The 17,221-nt window shown below is 50.6% G+C and overlaps 1 protein-coding gene across 2 annotated transcripts in view; it reads left to right on the forward strand.

Annotated features, from left to right (window-relative positions):
- The window catches only part of GRIK4 (glutamate ionotropic receptor kainate type subunit 4), a 453,432-nt gene that overhangs the window by 416,697 nt on the left and 19,514 nt on the right, over positions 1 to 17,221 (forward strand). For both annotated transcript variants that reach the window (XM_058289034.1, XM_058289035.2), the window contains 4 exons: positions 4,579 to 4,688; positions 7,908 to 8,081; positions 12,043 to 12,208; positions 13,533 to 13,758. In XM_058289034.1, the coding sequence (XP_058145017.1) occupies positions 4,579 to 4,688; positions 7,908 to 8,081; positions 12,043 to 12,208; positions 13,533 to 13,758 (676 nt within the window). The remainder of the gene's footprint in view (positions 1 to 4,578; positions 4,689 to 7,907; positions 8,082 to 12,042; positions 12,209 to 13,532; positions 13,759 to 17,221) is intronic.

The following is a 17,221-nucleotide window of genomic DNA, read 5'->3' on the forward strand; positions in this document are numbered from 1 at the left end:
TTCTCTATTAATCACCATTTCATTCCAGGGACTGGCAAAACACATGGAGGACATGACAAGTGGAGCATTTGTCACAGGCTCTGCTAAGGAGAGGATGGGCGCAAGGGAGGGATGAGAGTTGACAGCGGTAGCCTGTGTGTGGGGCATGGGGGCGAAGGCACGCAGACATAGGAGACATAGGAGAACCCGCTCCCCTCTGCAGCCTCCATGGGAAGGCCAAGGTGGATTCCAGCAGGTTGGAATCACTTGTTTCTCAGAGTCGGGCTTCCAGAAGAGAGCCTGGAATTGCCCTGATGGCTTCCCTGGAGAGCCCTGGGGGAACCCTCATGATCACCTATTACAACCCATAGAACCTCCAGGAGTTATGGAAAGTGGCTTTAGCCAGATGGCACTTTCTCCCCAAGCATCTTTAACAGGTGTCACCGTGGGACAAAGAGGAATATTTCTTGTCCACTGAGGGAGGGAGCAATAAAATACAGAAGTCCCCTCCTTTCCCACACACCACCTTCTCCTCTCCCTTGACTCATGGCTGCCATCAGTCGGAGGGGAGCAGACACGTATGTAGCCCTTGCTATGTGTCAGGCACCGTTCTAGCCCTTTACATGTGTTAACTCACTTAGTCTTCGGCACAACCCCGTTATTATCCCCATGCCACAGAGAGGCTAAGTAACTTGCCCAAGGTCACTCCTTGTACGTGGTAGAGCCAGATTTCAATCCTGGGCAGTCTGGCTCCTCTCAGAGTCTGTGTTTTATTTCATTCCTCTGACCTAGCTCTAGTGTCCTCATGCATTCAGCTCTGGACTCTGGGAAAACAATTGCTGTCTTACTATAATGTTATTTCCTCCAGTACACACAGAATGAAGTATCAGTGAATTAACAAAATTTGTAAGGGTCAGAGGATTTCTCAGCATGCAAAGGGAGTTTAGTGCCACTTTGTAACTCCGTGGATCATCCAACTGCTGTAAAAGGACCTCGGCGCACCAGGAATGTGGCCAGTTGCCAACCAGGCTCTTTGGACCTCCCCCACCGCCAGAGAGCACTAAGGATGCCTGCTCTCATGGGTCAGTCTGAAACACAGTCCAAAAGGCATGAGAACCACTTTGAATTGAGGTGCCATCTAATTTTTCATTCCATCTGCAATGCTTTGACCTCTCCTAGCCATTTGGGACTTGGGATAAATATACCCCATGATCCGCCTTCAAAGTAGTTGTATTTGCCAAGAGGAACTGGTCCAACTTAATAGTCAACAGAGACTCATATAAATCAATAGCAATGCCTATAAATACAACAGACTTACAATAAATGATAATGGGCATAAATAAATGATGTTTGTTTAAGAGTACTTTAAGGGGGCAAGATAGAGGAGGTTGGGATTCTGCTGGCACAGTGGAGAAAGCATGGGTTTAATTAGGGAGTTTACTGGAGCAAGTTGTGAAGATAGAAAGAAGCGGAAGAGGCGGTACAGCTGCCATTTGAATGAGGGAGACTGTGACAAGCCTATGGCACAGCTTGACAAATGACTCCGATGAAATTGAACCCATCACCAATGATTTTAGTGACGCACTTAGCCTCTTTGGGTCTCAGTTCTTACATCTGTCAATATGGAGAACTGGGTATTGAAACCAAGAGAACATAATGAAGTCCTTGGAGTTCTTCAGAAGAAAAGCATCGCCAACATATATCCTTTGGGTTAAATAAAATCTATTATTTGGAAGAAATGCCTATAGCATATGTAACCTGATTTGCCCCAAGCTCCAGTGATTCAGATGTCTTTTGAGAAGGAAGCAATCTGAAGAGTCTACATAGAAAAAAAAAAGGGTAGGCGTTCAGAGTCTTGCATGTCACAGACTTATCTTTGGCATGAGATGAACAGCTTGGGCTCAGACCCAATCCCAGGCTGTATAAGCCCAGACCAAAAATTTCAAATGACTGCCCATTCCTTGCATCCTCTGGTTGGCGTCAGTCAATCACAAGTGGAATCAGTTGTTGCCTTGCCAACGTGACTGATATGTTTCCAGCAGAGCTGTGTTTATGTCTTGGTTCTTGTTTGTGTGATGTTCTGTGTTTTATAACTTGAGTCTCCAGGAATTTTTCCCATGGCTGTGCATCATTCCTTATCACCCATAACCAAATATGGCAGCTCTAAATAGTGCTGTCATTTTCCTCAATTTCACTCGTTGTGATATAATCAGGTATAGATTTCTGACATTGAGCATCTAATGGGGTTTCAGATTCAGAAAGCAGCAATAAAAGATTTTTTTTTTCTCCTGGATGTCTCTCAATGGAGAGACAGAGTGAAGCAGTCACAAGTGACAGAGTATGTAGGATACATGTACGTTTGCCTGGGGAAACTCTGGGGTGAAGAAGGACCCCAGAATGGACCAAGCTAGTGGCTTCTGCTGCAGTGGGTGTGTAGGCATGGTTGGTTCCTTTATCACCTCCTGGATTCTGTGTGTGGTTCTGCAAACTCTGCCTCCCATCCTGTGCCTGCCACTGGCCTTAGGACAATGAAGAAAACAGCCCGAGGTAGCCTCGGAAATGACTAGTTCTGGGGACTCCGATTCTGCTGCTCTTGGCCCCTTTGCTTCCTGTTAGAGCATTTACATCATAATGGGACCAGGCATGATCCATTGGTCTTCTCCACGTCCTTCTCCTGTTCCCCTCCCTTGGTTACTGGGCTTCATCTCCCGAGCTGTTTCATTTTCCCGACAGAGTTAACTGACATCTGGGCAGACAAAGCATGGATGCATCATGAGGCAAAGAACTTACAATTGGTATCAAAAGGCATTTCCCTGGTCTAAGCCATAGTGGGGAAGAAAATCTGTTTCGAACAGGCAATCCCAAATGTCACTGTCACACTGCTAAGGGGCCACGAGGTCCAAGAGTGACTGCCTCATTGGTGAAGTGGGAGCTAGCAACTTCCTCTCTGTGCACCTGCTGTGGAGTTGTACCCACATGGCTTGGGAATGTGTCTGCTGGCTCCATAGCTGGGTCCCAGAGAAGGGATGGAAAATCCCCAGAAGAGAAGCTGAAAATTACCTATGGTTGTGACAATAGGTAATTCTGTGCAAATGCAACAGAACCAGACTGTCTTCCTCCCACCTGCCTCAGGTGCTGCAGTGGGGACTGCTATTGTTATGTGGCATCCCTCAGCACTTCTCCATCCCTCGCATCTTATGGGTAGTAAATGTTCAGAAAGCTGGTGGCGTTGAGCTGAGTTTGGGCATAGGAGTTTGCCTGGGTGTTTCTGCAGAACCCAGTGTAAAAATGACAGAGCTTGGTATAGAAATCATCATGATGGTAGGTTGTGCTGTGACTGAGATGACCTTGAGCTTGTAAGTTTACCTATTCATTGAACCCCTGAGCATAACACTGATCTTCAGTCCAACTCTCAGACTTTCCAGCTCCTGAACTCATGGAATTATAGCATTTTCAGCGCAGAATGCTCCTTGGGGAGTGAGTTCAGTGGTTTCCTGGTAAATAAAAGAGCAAGCATGATGTAAGACAAAGGTAGCAGCAGGGAGCTGGAAGGAGCATGCCCTGTCTACAGTGTGTCGCACCTCTCATTTCCACCCAATTGGCCGCCACGTGGGAATTCAGCCCAGTGTTGCCAAATCACTCTTTTAAAAGAAAAAAAAAAAGGCCAGAAATCTGTATTTTTATGTGAAATTCCACAATCATTTAATTCTGGCAACTGATATAAAATGTTCAAACACTGCAGGATAAACAAGATAAGTCTGCAGGCTATTTCTGGTCCATAGGCTGCAAGTGTGTGAACCCTGATCTAGCCTAGTGCCCACCCAGGCCAGAGAGGAGTCGGGACTCATCCAAGGGCACTCAGCTCGAGGCTGCAGGTGCTAACTTCACTCCTTCCTTCCCATCCCCTCTCCCCTGCTGAGGAGGGGTGGGAGCTTGGCTTTCGGAGTTTCTGTTCCAGGCGCCCTCCTCTTCTCACGTGACTGGCTGAGGCATGTCCTCAGGCTTGGGGCAAGCCACAGGTACTTATGGTATCCTTGTACAAGACGTGCGTGTGTGAACAGTCCGGCAATGTGTGTGTGAGTCCCAGCCCATTGACAAACAAGCAGTGTAACCTTGGGCACATCTCGTGACTGCCCCGAGCTTTGGTTTCTTCATTAGTAAAATGACAATCCTAATCCACGCCTGCCTGGACCGCTCTGAGTGCTGCTCGAGAAGGTCTCTGTTGGGGAGACCATCCTCCAGACTAAATGCCAGGGATGCCTGTTCTTTTGGAATCCTGGCAAGAAAGAGAGGTGCCAGGGTCAGGTGGGGACAACAGCCCAAAGCCCCCCACTCCACCCCAGGGGCACAAAGCCCCCGCGCCCTGGGAAGTGACATGTGCCACCTTGTTCTCCGGTTTTGCCTACTGAAGTCAGGGCCGGGTTGGTATTTCGGAGCGGCCCCCTGCGCACCTGCAGCTGCCAGTGGCATTGAAGCCAGTTGCTCAGAACCTCCAGAGAAGTGACCTCTGGGGCCAGACCTGCCCTCCGGCCTGCCCTGCCCAGGGGACATTTGACTGGCTGTGAATAGTGAATCTCGTTTATTCATCTCCATTTCCAGGGACGCAAGCCTGGCTATTTCTCCTTCCTGGACCCATTTTCTCCGGGCGTCTGGCTCTTCATGCTTCTGGCCTACCTGGCGGTCAGCTGCGTCCTTTTCCTAGTGGCGAGGTACTTGCTTCTCCCCTTTCCTGTCCTCTCACTGCCACCTAGCGGTCCCCTCTGGGAATGGCATGGGAAGGGGAGCGGGGAGGAGGAGAGGGGCAGGTTGAGACCTTGGTGCCAAACTAGAGGGATGGGGAAGGGTCTCAGGACCTGGCATTGTCTGCCCAGCTGTCGACCTCACGCTCCCTGTCCACCCACCTGCACGCACACAGTGGACAGGTGAGCTTGTCTGCGTTTGCTTCTGCCTCTTTCCCCATCCCCTCCTCTGGTCTCTAGCTCCCTGTTTGTGTAGGAGCTTTGGGAAAGAGAGGAGAGGAAGAAGGTGGCAGGAGGATGACTCTGATTAAGTGCTGTGCATTTGCCTGCCCTGGCATCCATCCTTGCCAGGATCCACCCCAAAGTGCTGAATGACAAGAAACTGAGCCCGTGAATCCGGAGTGGGGGGACCGGAGGCTGCGGTGGCAGGTGGGGGAAGAGGCTTCCTCTGCAGAGGGCTCGGCTCTGCCTCTGAAAACACAGCTGCCCTTGTCGAATGGGAGCCACGGAGGGTGGCGGGTGGCAAAGGGGCAACATGGCAAGAGAGGCATTCCCAAGTAGTGTTGACTTTGCAAATGGTGTTGAGTCCAGAGAAGGGCTGGGGGAGAATAAACCCACCTACCCACCCACTCCCGGGAAACCAGGAACACCCTGGGGCCTGTGGAAGAACCCGAGACGCCCAGCTGGACTGTGGCCTCCCCAGGGCGTGTGCAGAGGGGAGGGCTGTTCTGCTCTGAGCCTAAGGCCTGCTTGACCGGGCTGCGGGAGAGCCAACTAACTCTCCGGAAGTGGTGCCAGCCCTCGCAGCTCCTCCCCTGCCCGTCCAGACTCCTATGCCCTGCTGGGCCCTCAGCTGACCTTAGAAGAGGCCCCAAAAAGGCTCTGAGGTGGGAGCAGAGAACTGCTCTAAAGGAGCACCCAGAGATCTGCTGTGACTCTTCCAGGCCTCTCCTCTCACGTCTCCTTTGCCCCCGGGGCCCAGTGGGAGGAGGCCAGTGACCCTAGAGGATGCACACAGCCTCTACCATGAGGTCTTCACTGCCAGCGAGCCCACACTCTCTCCAGTTAGGAGACGGCACAGCAATGTGGGGTGCCTGATCCCCGGGCCGGTGCCCAGCCTGCCAGGGGGCTGTCTCACCCCTCTAAACCTTTTCCAGGGGAGATCAAAGCCAAGAGCAGGAAATCCAGCCCAGCCAAGGGAGGTCTAGCTCACAACCCGGTGGCCTCCCAAGGCAGCAGGTGCTGAGCGCGCTGCCCAGTGTCCCCTACCCGTCGTGGGCCCCGACGCCTCACCACTGTCAAGTAGCTGCTGTCAGTGAGGGCTGGCGGGAGGTGCGGGAGCTGGCACCTTCTGACACTTCCCTCTCCACTTCCTCACGCTGTTCGCGCCATTTCGAGGGAGCTGCCAGCCTGAGTCGGGGCTCCGCTGCTCTCTAAACTGCTGGTGCCTGCTTTGATTGAATCCCAATAAGCCGCCTGCCACAGCTCTCGGTGACCCACAGGGCCCCCAAAATGGTCGCAGGGCTTGGCTACCAGATGCCTGCGTGCTCGCCCTGCTTTACAGCCCGCAGCAGCCTAAGGCTTTCAAACCAGCCCCGGGGGCCGAAACAGCCCCTCCTCGCTGTCCTGCTCGCAGGCTCACACTGCCGCAGGATCCAGCCTTACCAAAGAGGAGAACGGAAGGTCAACGCACGCAGCCCACGGGGTGCTGCCCGCTGAGCCTGGGATGTCCTGACCCCAGGTAGAGGCTTTCAGGCAGAGTTTCAGGGAGTGTCACGGTTCCAGGAGGTACCTGAGACTTTAGTGGGATGAGAATAGACTGGGTGCAAGGCTTTGGGGTCCCAACCCCTCTTCATCCCAAATAGCTTCATTTTATTTCATATAGCGAACATCTGGGTAAGATTTTAGAGGGGAAAGTAAAGCTTGAAAATGGCTAATCTAAGGCACATAGAGAGCTGGAAGAAAAAGTTGAATTTCCAGGCCCCTCATCTCAAGCTCCTGGGGTGAGGCTGGGAATGTGGATCCAAAGGGCTCCCGAGGTTCACTGTGGTCACGGGCTCGGGAACCGCCCAGGTGAGGCACGGCTAGGGCAAGCCAGTTCTGCAGGACACACGGGGCGGCGGTGTCACCTCCGCCCTGTGTTCAGGACCAGCAGCCTCGGTGGAAACGTGGGCGAGTGACTGTAGGATCACCCAGTGCAGCTTAGGCCGACAAAGGGCCTGAAGAGACCCGCGATGATGATAGCGCCCTGTGTGCACCCACGCACGCCATCCCCTGTCTGGGCTGGACGGCTTTGTGCGGGAGATGGGCACTGGGGCCAGGAGCAGAGAGAAAGCGCGTGCCTGCTGGGCAGGGGACGAAAGGGCCCGCAGAGAGAGGTGAGGCTGGAGGGCCAGCAGGAGGGACGGAGATGAGACCTGAGACCCACCCTTCCCAGCCCTGCCCGCCCATCACACTCACCCGGGGAGCTCTAAAAATGCTGATGCCGGGGCCCTACCCAGACTAGTGAAACCAGAATCTCGGGGTAGAGTCCAGGCCCCCCAGGTGAGTGTGAAGAGCAGACAGCGTGGAGAACCTCGGCCTTTGAGACTGTCTAGGTTCGTGGTTCTCAAAGTGGGGTCCCTGGACCGGCGGCCTAAGCATCGCCTGGGAACTTGCAGATTCTTAGGCCTCGCCCCAGGCTTACTGAATAAGAAACTTGGCAGGAGGGTCCAGCAGCCTGCATTCTAACAAGCCCCCTTGGCAATCCTGCTGTCGACTAAAGTTTGAGACCCGCCGCTCTTGGCTGAGGGTTTTCAGACTGGTTGTGGCTGGTTTCCTCCATGATCGCCCCAAAGAACCGGGGATGGCAGAACAAGCAGCTTCCCAGGTCCTGCACCCCTGGAGCCTCCCACCCTCCAGCAGAGGGGCTCCCTGTTCTCCTATTTTGCATATTGGAATTCCACATCAGAGTTTATTTGGGGAAAAGTTTCTTTGCTTAAAGAAAAAGTTTGAAAACCACCGACCTTGTCCAACCTCCTCATTTTTAGGTTGAGAACGTCTAAGTCCAACCAAGAGAAGTGGCTTGCCCCAAGTCACACAACCAGTTCCTGGGGCCCAGGGCTGAGGCTGGAGAGGAGAGTGCTCCCCACCCTCTCCTGTGCCCTCGGTGTCCCTGTGACACGGGTACCTGTCCGTTTTCGCCCACAGGTTGACCCCCTACGAGTGGTACAGCCCACATCCGTGTGCCCAGGGCCGCTGCAACCTCCTGGTGAATCAGTATTCCCTCGGCAACAGCCTCTGGTTTCCGGTCGGGGGCTTCATGCAGCAGGGCTCCACCATCGCCCCTCGAGCCTTATCCACGCGCTGCGTCAGTGGTGTCTGGTAAGACTTCAGGCCGAGACGAGCCCAGACCCAGCGGGGCAGGGCACACAGGGTGTCCTCGGGTAAGCTCTGCTCTGGCCACTGGTAGACAGGGAGGCAGCCGCCCTGGGGGAGAGCCCCAAGCTTCTTCTTTCTAACAAGACTCCTGTGGGGACGCTGAGCTGCATTCCGCCAGCTCAAGAAGGTTTGGAGCAATGGGGTACATTTTTGCTATCTCATTCCTTTACCCTTTCTCAACTTCTGTGGGTTAGAATATGAGGGGAGTCAAGCCAGGAAGGCAGATGGGGAAGAAAACAGTCTTGATGGCCTTCAGCAAAGCAGTGACAATTCCCTGACCTGAAAGGAACCTGAGGTTCCATGTCCGGACCTTCGAAGCTCATGCAGATTTTATGCAGATTTGAGTGTGGACTAGAAGTTGCTGCAGGAAGCAACCAGGCCTGAGCCCCCATGCCCCACTCTGCCAGCCTTTCCAGCCTGTTCCCTTGGCACCTGGCCTCTGGCTGCAGAAGGTGTGGGAAAATACAAACTCTGAGTCCCTAGGAGTTGGATAGGACCTCAGAGAGTGAGCTGACAGCAAGTGGTCCTCCCTCCCACCCCTGGGGGACCTCCAGCCTCTGCTGGAAACCCCCTTCCTCTCTTGGTCCAACCAGGCCAACAGGAACTTTGTCAGATGAGTCCACGTGTGGGAAAGCTTCTTGAAAACCTGAAAATGCTATGTGAGTGTATGGACTAATAATTAGTCTCAGATCATTATGGGGGAAAAATTAGTACATATGTGTGCACATACATATACACACACGTTTACACATGTACTTCAGTAACAACTCTAACTCCCAAGTCTCATAAAAATTAGGTATAGGTGTGTTCCAACCTAGGGGAAAATTTCTCTCTGTCAATGGACCTGTGAAACCTAAAAAACAAGTGATCTACTCCTAAAATACCATGGTGGGACAGGCATAGGATAGACATTCCCATTCCAGAAGGAAGAAACTGGAAGGAAAGCAGGAGTCATGGGTCCCAAGCAAGTTCCAAACCCAGGAGGGCAGCCTCTGCTAGATTCCAGGGTCTGAGATTCATCTGAGGATTACTGCCTTGTGCTCTGAGCCTGCTGAAGCGGGAGTATATATCCACCTCGCCTTGAGAGTCAAGTTTGCAGAGTGCAAGGTCAGGGTCCTTGCTCTGAAACCTACTGCTAGGTTTGGCTGCCGTAGCTTATTGGGTTTACAGCCATGGTCCTCTCCCCTCCTTCTCAGCCCTAAGGCAAAGTGGAAGGAAAAGTGGTGTTTGCCCCCTTTGGTACTGGTGGTCGGGGGCAGAGGGAGTGGTCTGGACAGTTATTGGAGGAGCCCCTGGAGCTGCCGCTGATGGAAGGAGTTGTTGCTGGGGAGGGAGGCTGAAGGGGAGGCCAGGGCACAGTGGACAGTGACCGCCCCCTTCCGGGGTTCTCATTTTCCCTGATGAGCTATACAAGCAGGGGGATTCAAACCATTGGGGCAAAGTGCTTTTCCATTACCAGATGGTGCTGAGAAGTCACCAAATGAGGAGAATGGTCTCAGGAGAAGGGGACCATTTCGGTCACAGAACTTCCTCAAAATCCAGGAAATCTGAGGAAAAGGCACAGGAGACCAGCAGGCGGCCGGGGCAGATGTTGATGCCTTTCCACCTGGGCTTCTCCAGATGGGGCTTGCTCCCTGCCCACAGGGTCCCTGGCCCTGTCCTCTGCCAGCCAGCTCCCCTGCCCCGGGCAAATCCTGCTCTCCTGCCCCGGGCAAACCCTGCTCCCGGGAACTTGAGCCGAGCACTGTGGCGGCCTGTCGGTGCCGCGGGCAGCCCTGCCCCGGGCCTGTGAGCTCCGCTTTAGCTAGCTGGCAGGGTGGTGGGTGGGAGGCGGCTCAGCACTCAGAGATCCCAACTCGGTGGGCCCTCAGCAGTCTCCCGGATTTCTTAGTTAGGAATTCGGGGCCTCGGTTCCGTCAGTTCCCTGGGGGAGTGGGAGGCCCAAAGACAAGGCCATCATGTCCTAATCCAGCCTCCTCTCCCAGAGCAAGTGACGCAAAGTGTCATGTCACTAAAAGAAATGCCAGCTTTACGACCGATGAGCCCCTTCCACGCAGGAGACAGCTCCCCTGACCCTCTGGGCATGATTTCCCTTCTCCTCAGTGGGCATGGGCTTGTGCAGAGCCACTTCCACTCTGGCACCGAGTTGCCCTCATGACCGGTGGTGTAGACTGCCACGTGGCTGCCCAGGGCAGAGCAGACGCCAGGGCAGAGCCACAGGGCTGAGGGAACCACCCCCCTCCCCCAGCCCACCCTGAGGTCATGCCCACACCCAGGCTCATTAGCCCAAGACACTGGCCGATGGAGCTGAGCATCTCCGGAGCAGCCGCATCTCCCCTGGGGCTCACCCTCTCCTGGGCCTTTCCCATCAGGGTGCAAAGAGAATGTGAGCGCTGAGGCTGGGGCAAGGAAAGCAGGTCTTGGGCATAGATGGACCCCTGTCACTTACAGGTCACAAACAGGGATGGCAGTAAGGAGGTGGCCAAATGATTGCTGTCCCGTATTCAGTCTGAAGGTCTGTTTGTACATCTCTCCATAGCTCACTTCCATATAGCACCTTGCCAGTTACTGAGCACTGATTACAGACTACCTCGTTTGATCTCACAATAGCCTCAGAAGATAGGCAAGGCTGACATTATTATCCCCATTTATTAGACAAGTAAATGGGTTCAGAGAAGGCAAGTGACTCCTTCCTACCCGCCACGGTCTCACAGAGGGACGTGCCAAAGCCAGAACTAAAGCCCGGCCACCTTACGGATGGCCCGGCACGCGGATCTGGTGGTCTGGTGTAGGGATAAACCCAGAGTCCGTGGATTCCCCTGCGACAGGGACAGGCAGCAGGCAGGAGCTCTCGGTGCAGTGGCACTTGCAGCTCCTGAAAATCCTCCTGGAAGCCGCCAGCTGCTGAGTCCTGTGGCAAACACTCTGCATTAGTTGGCAATGTCTTCATAATTAGTAAAGCCTCATTAATTCAGACTCCACTGATTCAAGATTTGTGATTAACCAACCTTAATTATGCTTAGATATCTCTCAGAGCCACCTACAAATGGATTGGGATGCAAATCTACACTGCTGACCAGGTGGTAGAAGGTTTCTTTAACCTACTTAAGCGAACACTCTTTTTAATGGCTTTTGCGTCTATGCCCCCTGAGTTGCAAAAGTTTTCTAATTTTTTTAATGGGTTTTATCTACCCAATGAAACATCATTCCAGTTTGAAATGCCATGACCCTTGTAAGAGTCTTTTTCTAATTCCAACTCTTCAGCAGTTCAAAGGTACTTTTCACCAGTTAGTCTTTAAAGAGTTTCTGCTGTTAGGATTTGCAGACCTGGTTTTAAAATACAAATTGATCAACGTGTTACTTGGCGATTTGCTTTCCTTCTCTGAGCCTCAATTCCTGGTCTGTAAAATTAGAGATAAGAATGTTGAGGAGGGTTACATGAGCCGCTATATGTGACTCGTGGTAGGTGCTCAGTAAATGGAATTCTTGTCTAAAGGTCGGTCAGCCTCACCTTGAGGAGGCAAAGCCAGCATCCCAGCTCTAGCCCTGAGCCAAACCTGCAGAGCTGGCACCCTCAGCTCCTTTACTCTAATGTCTCCTGGTCTCCCAAACTGTCTCCCATGCAGGCACTACCCCTCTTTTGAATAACCACCCAATGGCCCCCTCCTTTAGGAAACTAAATGAAATTTAAAAAGTCAACTGTCTTCTTCCACGCAACCCTCCCAACTGTCATTCATTTCTGTTGACACCATATATCCTGCCTCCATGTTCTCCATCCACTAAGCTGAGACTTCCTTCAGAAGAGGGACACCTGGTCTCCACCTTGTCCCAGCAGGACTGGGATGAGGGCTAAGGCTCCTGGCAGTGCCTGGGCAGTGGTGACTTCTGGTCTCTTCCCACATAGGTGGGCATTCACGCTGATCATCATCTCATCCTACACGGCCAACCTGGCAGCCTTCTTGACCGTGCAGCGCATGGACGTGCCCATCGAGTCGGTGGATGACCTGGCCGACCAGACTGCCATTGAGTACGGCACAATTCACGGAGGCTCCAGCATGACCTTCTTCCAAGTAAACCCCATCTGGTTGCTCACAAGCATTGGGAATTGGGCAGAATAGTGTTGAGATGTTTGTCTACTGGAAAGAAAAACCTCTCTTCCCGTCCCTTTACCTCTTTTGAACACCTAGTTTAGATGCCCACATGAGGCTTGTTTGTCTCCTGTTCCACAAAATAGCCCTGGAATGAGGTCCTAACAGGACTTTGGGCTAATCCTGATGTGTCCCAGAGTGTTAGATATAAACCATTGGTGGTATTTGAGATGATTTCAGGAACAATAGGGCAAAACTACTTTTTAAATGCATATTTATTTTAGTGGGCATTAGAAAAAAAAATGTATGTAGTGACTCGAGCTTGTAATTTTATTTCTATTACTGCATGGGATGAGGCTAGAGTCTGCATTAAAATTTTTAAAGTGAGTCATATTTAGAGAAAGCATGACTAAAATAACACACAAATGAGAAACACTAGATTAAAATGAACTGATTCCATTGATCTCAGATAGGTCTCAGATAGGGACACTGCGGGCTTCTTTGGAGTTTTCTTGCAGGATATATTAGTCTGCCATCCAACTCATCACCAAGACTGAGAGAGCCAGACCAGACAGATGAGTGGTTCTCTTCTGCTTCAAGATGTCTCGGTAGTAGGCGTCTAACCAACCTACCACTCAAGGAGTTCATTTTCACATGAAACATGTCCAAGACCTTCAGTTTTCTATTTTCCATACAAGCCTTAGTGCCCGTTGGCAGAGACATCAGTGAAGGCATTATCCAAACAAAAAGTTTGGATAAATCCCCAGCATTCTCTCCATCTTATTATTTGTGACAGAGCAGCCCACACTGGACGTGTGACTGATAAATTGGGTTAGGATGATAGAAAATAGTAGGCGCTGCTCCTTCAGATTCTGTCTCTTTGGAAGTCCTGAATGAACTGGAGTTCACTGTGACCTGAAGGACAGTGAAGGGACCCCAGTCAGAAATTCAATTCTCACTTCTACCAGAATGGAGATGTTGGCAATGGAAGACTTCTCTATAGTGGATGAGGCAAAACCTCAAGTTACCAAACCAGTAGGCAGAGCTTACAGCACCTTAGGACCTTGTAGCTTCTTCATCTTTCTATAAATGGTACAAAAATCACAACTTCCTCCTCCTACCACTTTGCAGATGCTTCAATGGCCCCAACAGACATTTTGAATTGAGAGATGGAAAGGGAAAATATTACTGAGAATAAGTTGAAGGGGAATGGCAGGATTTTAAGACTTCCTTTGATTCCCTCCCTTGCTAAATTACCACTTCCTTTCTCTTTTCCCAATCCTGCTTCCTTTTGTTCTTTTCCCAGAATTCCCGCTACCAGACCTATCAACGCATGTGGAATTACATGTATTCCAAGCAGCCAAGTGTGTTTGTGAAGAGCACAGAGGAGGGAATCGCCAGGGTGTTGAATTCCAACTACGCCTTCCTTCTGGAGTCCACCATGAATGAGTACTATCGGCAGCGAAACTGCAACCTCACTCAGATTGGGGGCCTGCTGGACACCAAGGGCTATGGGATTGGCATGCCAGTCGGTATGCAGGAGAGGAACAGCCTCTTTGGGTAGCTTCATCCAGACAGGTTCAGGGACGGGTTGTGTTCAACAACCCCTGTTTCTAGAACTAGTCTAACAGTGATTTTAGGCGGACACTCTGGAGGTTGAAAAAAATACCAAACTGACATACTTCCACAAATCAGTGATCAATTCTAGATCCTTAATTATTAAGGGATTATTGATGCCCCCCATGGATTCTATAGCCCTCCGCGCCTCTCCTCCCCGGCTTCTTGCCTTTTGGCCATTTCTCTGTTGATTGACATCTCTACTAACAGTAGGAAGGAGAAGGAAGAGAGAATAAAACACAAATGAATCCGTTTCGCTATTTGCCAATGTCCCTGGTGAAAAGTTTATGGCAAAAGGGAGCTGACATGATTAGAGGAGATGGCTTTCAAATTATTTGTGGATTTCACTGATCCCTGCACTCTGGGTCAGCATGCATAATTGAGAATGGGCATAGAGCTCCGGTATTCAGGTTGCTGGCTGTGTACCATCTGTTTTTGTTATAGGAGAGGAGAGGTGATGGCCTGCCAGAAAGATATCCCAGCTGTGCTTTCTATAGGATGTTCACCCTTTAGGCCTTCCCTGAGGATAGTATCTCCCCCGGAGGAAAAGGGAGGGGAGCATGTTACATGTTAGCTACTTGTGAAAATGTTGACAGTGTTGCCAGGTGATTCTCATATGCACACCCCCTTACTACCACTCCCTCCCGTCCCACATGTACACCATTGAGGGCCACTGTCAGATAGAGTTGTCCTTGTACAAGGTCACAGAGGAAGCAGCAGAAACTGATACCATCAGATCGTGTGAGGAAATTAATACAGAGTATGTGCATTTTTGTAGTCATATTACACAGCCCTTCTATTGATCTTTACCTAACTTAAATATCTACAAATTATAGGATTGTAAAGAGAATGTGGAGTGTAAAGAGAAAGAGTTTGGCATCAGACTGACCTGGAAGTGGATCCTGGTTAATGACTGAGGGACCTTGGATAGGTTACTTACCCTCTCTGAGTTTCCGTTCTCTCATCTGTAGAACTCAGTTTCTAAAACCTACCTTGTTGTGGGCAGGTGTTTCAACCACAGTGTCTCACACTTACCTGTCCTTGAGAATATTAGTTCCTTTCCCACCTTTTCCATAGTTTCCTGTTATGTAATGAAAGCAGACATATTAAAGATGGAGCAGAAATCAAGCAAAAACATGTGATAATGTGGTGCATCCTTGTACTCAGTAAGTTTTGACAGTAGTAGTTCTGTAAACTGGAGGCCTCACTCAGGGCACTCAAACCTTGATACCCTCTTTGTACCACCATATTTCATTGATGTCCATTAATAGTACATATTATGGGCCTCCTTGAGAAATTTATTGGCTGACATTTTGTTTCAAGATGGTGGAGTGAGACACAAATTGAACTTAAGGTGCACCTTGATAATACTCTGGCAATTTGACAATTTCAATTTCAATTTAATGAAATGTCAAGTGCTACAAAAGTTTTCATGGAACAAACCTATCGAGAGTTGAGGTATTGAAAAAAAAAACTGACTCTAGAAAATTTCACCAATAACCAAGTGAAAAAAAAGGAGGGAAATGCATTTTTTTCTGTATCTGACTTGGTGCTACTGTCATAGGTGTCATCTCACTTAACTGTGCCTCCTGAGAGGCAGGTATGGTTATTCCCATTCTGTACAGGATAGAGCTTCAGAGCAGCTAAGTTATGTGTCCAAGGTCACAGAATAAGTAGAGGCACTGGATTTGAGCCTAGGACGATTCATCTCCAAATCCAGGGCTTCATTCTCCAGACAATCTTCCCAAATGGGTCCCACCAACTAGACAGGTTGAGTTGGTCAAGAGGGAGGCTCACCCCGATTCTCAGATTAGGCTGAGAAGAGCCCATCAATGACACAGAATTTAGATTCAGCTAAGGTTTCTTCCAGGAAAGACAAGCATGTGTGGACAAAGGGCATAACTACAGAATGAGCAATATCGTTGAACCCAGAAAACTGAAGAGAAATAAAACAAGAAACAAGAGAGAAAATTTAGTCAGGTGGTTTAGGAGCTGATGTGCAAGCGGGGAATAAACAGAATAGTCTTTCCCCTGGAGTGCAGTGAGGTTGGATTGAAAATGCCTTGTAAGTGTTTGAAATCCCTTGCTGGGATGGATAGTTGTCTCTAAACCTGGATTATTCATTAGCCTCACCACCAAACAGTATCTACGAGATGACTTGTTCATGTGTCCATTCGCGGCAGATGTGTATTAAGTACCTACTACAGATGAGGCATTGTTGATGTCCACCCATAGCAGACACATTCGGTTCTTCAGGCTCGGGATTTGTGTGCCCAAGCACAGTTGTGTCTGTAGAAAGGAAGGTTCTAACCATGGAATCAGAGGCTGTCAGAATTGAAGGAGGTCCTGCCTCTCGAAATTTGTTTGGTCCAAAGGCCAGTAGAATTGGCATCACCCTGGAGCTTGGTAGAAATGCAGGATCTTGGACTCATCCAGTACCTACCAAATCTGAAGTGGAGTTGCCTATGCACATTAAAGTTTGAGAAGCCCTGGTCTACTTGTCCCAAGACCTGCCCGAGGCACAAATCCTTCATCATGGCCCTTTTCCTCTGGGGCCTACATTCACATCAGGCCTTCACAGAGCTTGGGCAAGAAAAACTGGTCAGTTCAGTTGATTTGCAGCCTTTCGCCAGCTTTCTTCATGACCTCAGGCCTCAGCCTGTGCTGGGGCATTGAGCGTTCCACAGTTTCCTTTAAGCCTGTTTTTGTGATTAAAACTAAATTTTAAAACCAAAGCCCCTTCACCATATTCCATGAGAAAATTTTAGAAAAGAATTGCATTAAACAGAAGCCTCCTGTTTGAGGAGGGAGGTGGGTGGTCAGAGCATCTGGGGCACTAAGCTCTGAAGGTGGGGGGTCCCTGGCAATGGGCTTCTCCATGCTGATGGACAAGAAGAGGCTTCCGGCACTCTCTGGGAGACTCTGCCCTCTTGGCTGGTAAACAATTGTCAGGTGCAGTGTAGTGAGAGTTACAAGTGTCTGAGAACCTAATTTAAGTCAAGTAGAAAATAGACAGCCGTATGACTCAGAGGATTGTGCCACAGAATCTTCCCATCCTCGGACCCCTGAGGTGGACGGGAAGCTTTGCAACCAGCTCCCTGACAGTCAGTGGGCAGCCCACATTTAACCTGGGTAGACCGTTTTTTAACTCAGAAGGTGGCGGGGCCTAGGTGGGAAGGTGGGGGGGCAATGCAAGTGCCTGGAAAGCTGTGCCTAGACCCTCCCTCAGGGTCCTTGGCTGCAGGCTCGACCCGCCAGTCAGTGTGGAGACAGGCTAAGTAGGAAAGCCTTGAGTGTCCAGCCGTGAAGCCAGAACACTCTCTTCTCCACAGAGGTTTCTTAGCCCGGCAGAGAGGAGGGCGGTGGCCCTGCGAGGTC

The sequence above is a fragment of the Dasypus novemcinctus genome, chromosome 27 (assembly GCF_030445035.2).
Source record: "Dasypus novemcinctus isolate mDasNov1 chromosome 27, mDasNov1.1.hap2, whole genome shotgun sequence".
In the NCBI taxonomy this organism is placed as follows: Eukaryota; Metazoa; Chordata; class Mammalia; order Cingulata; family Dasypodidae; genus Dasypus; species Dasypus novemcinctus.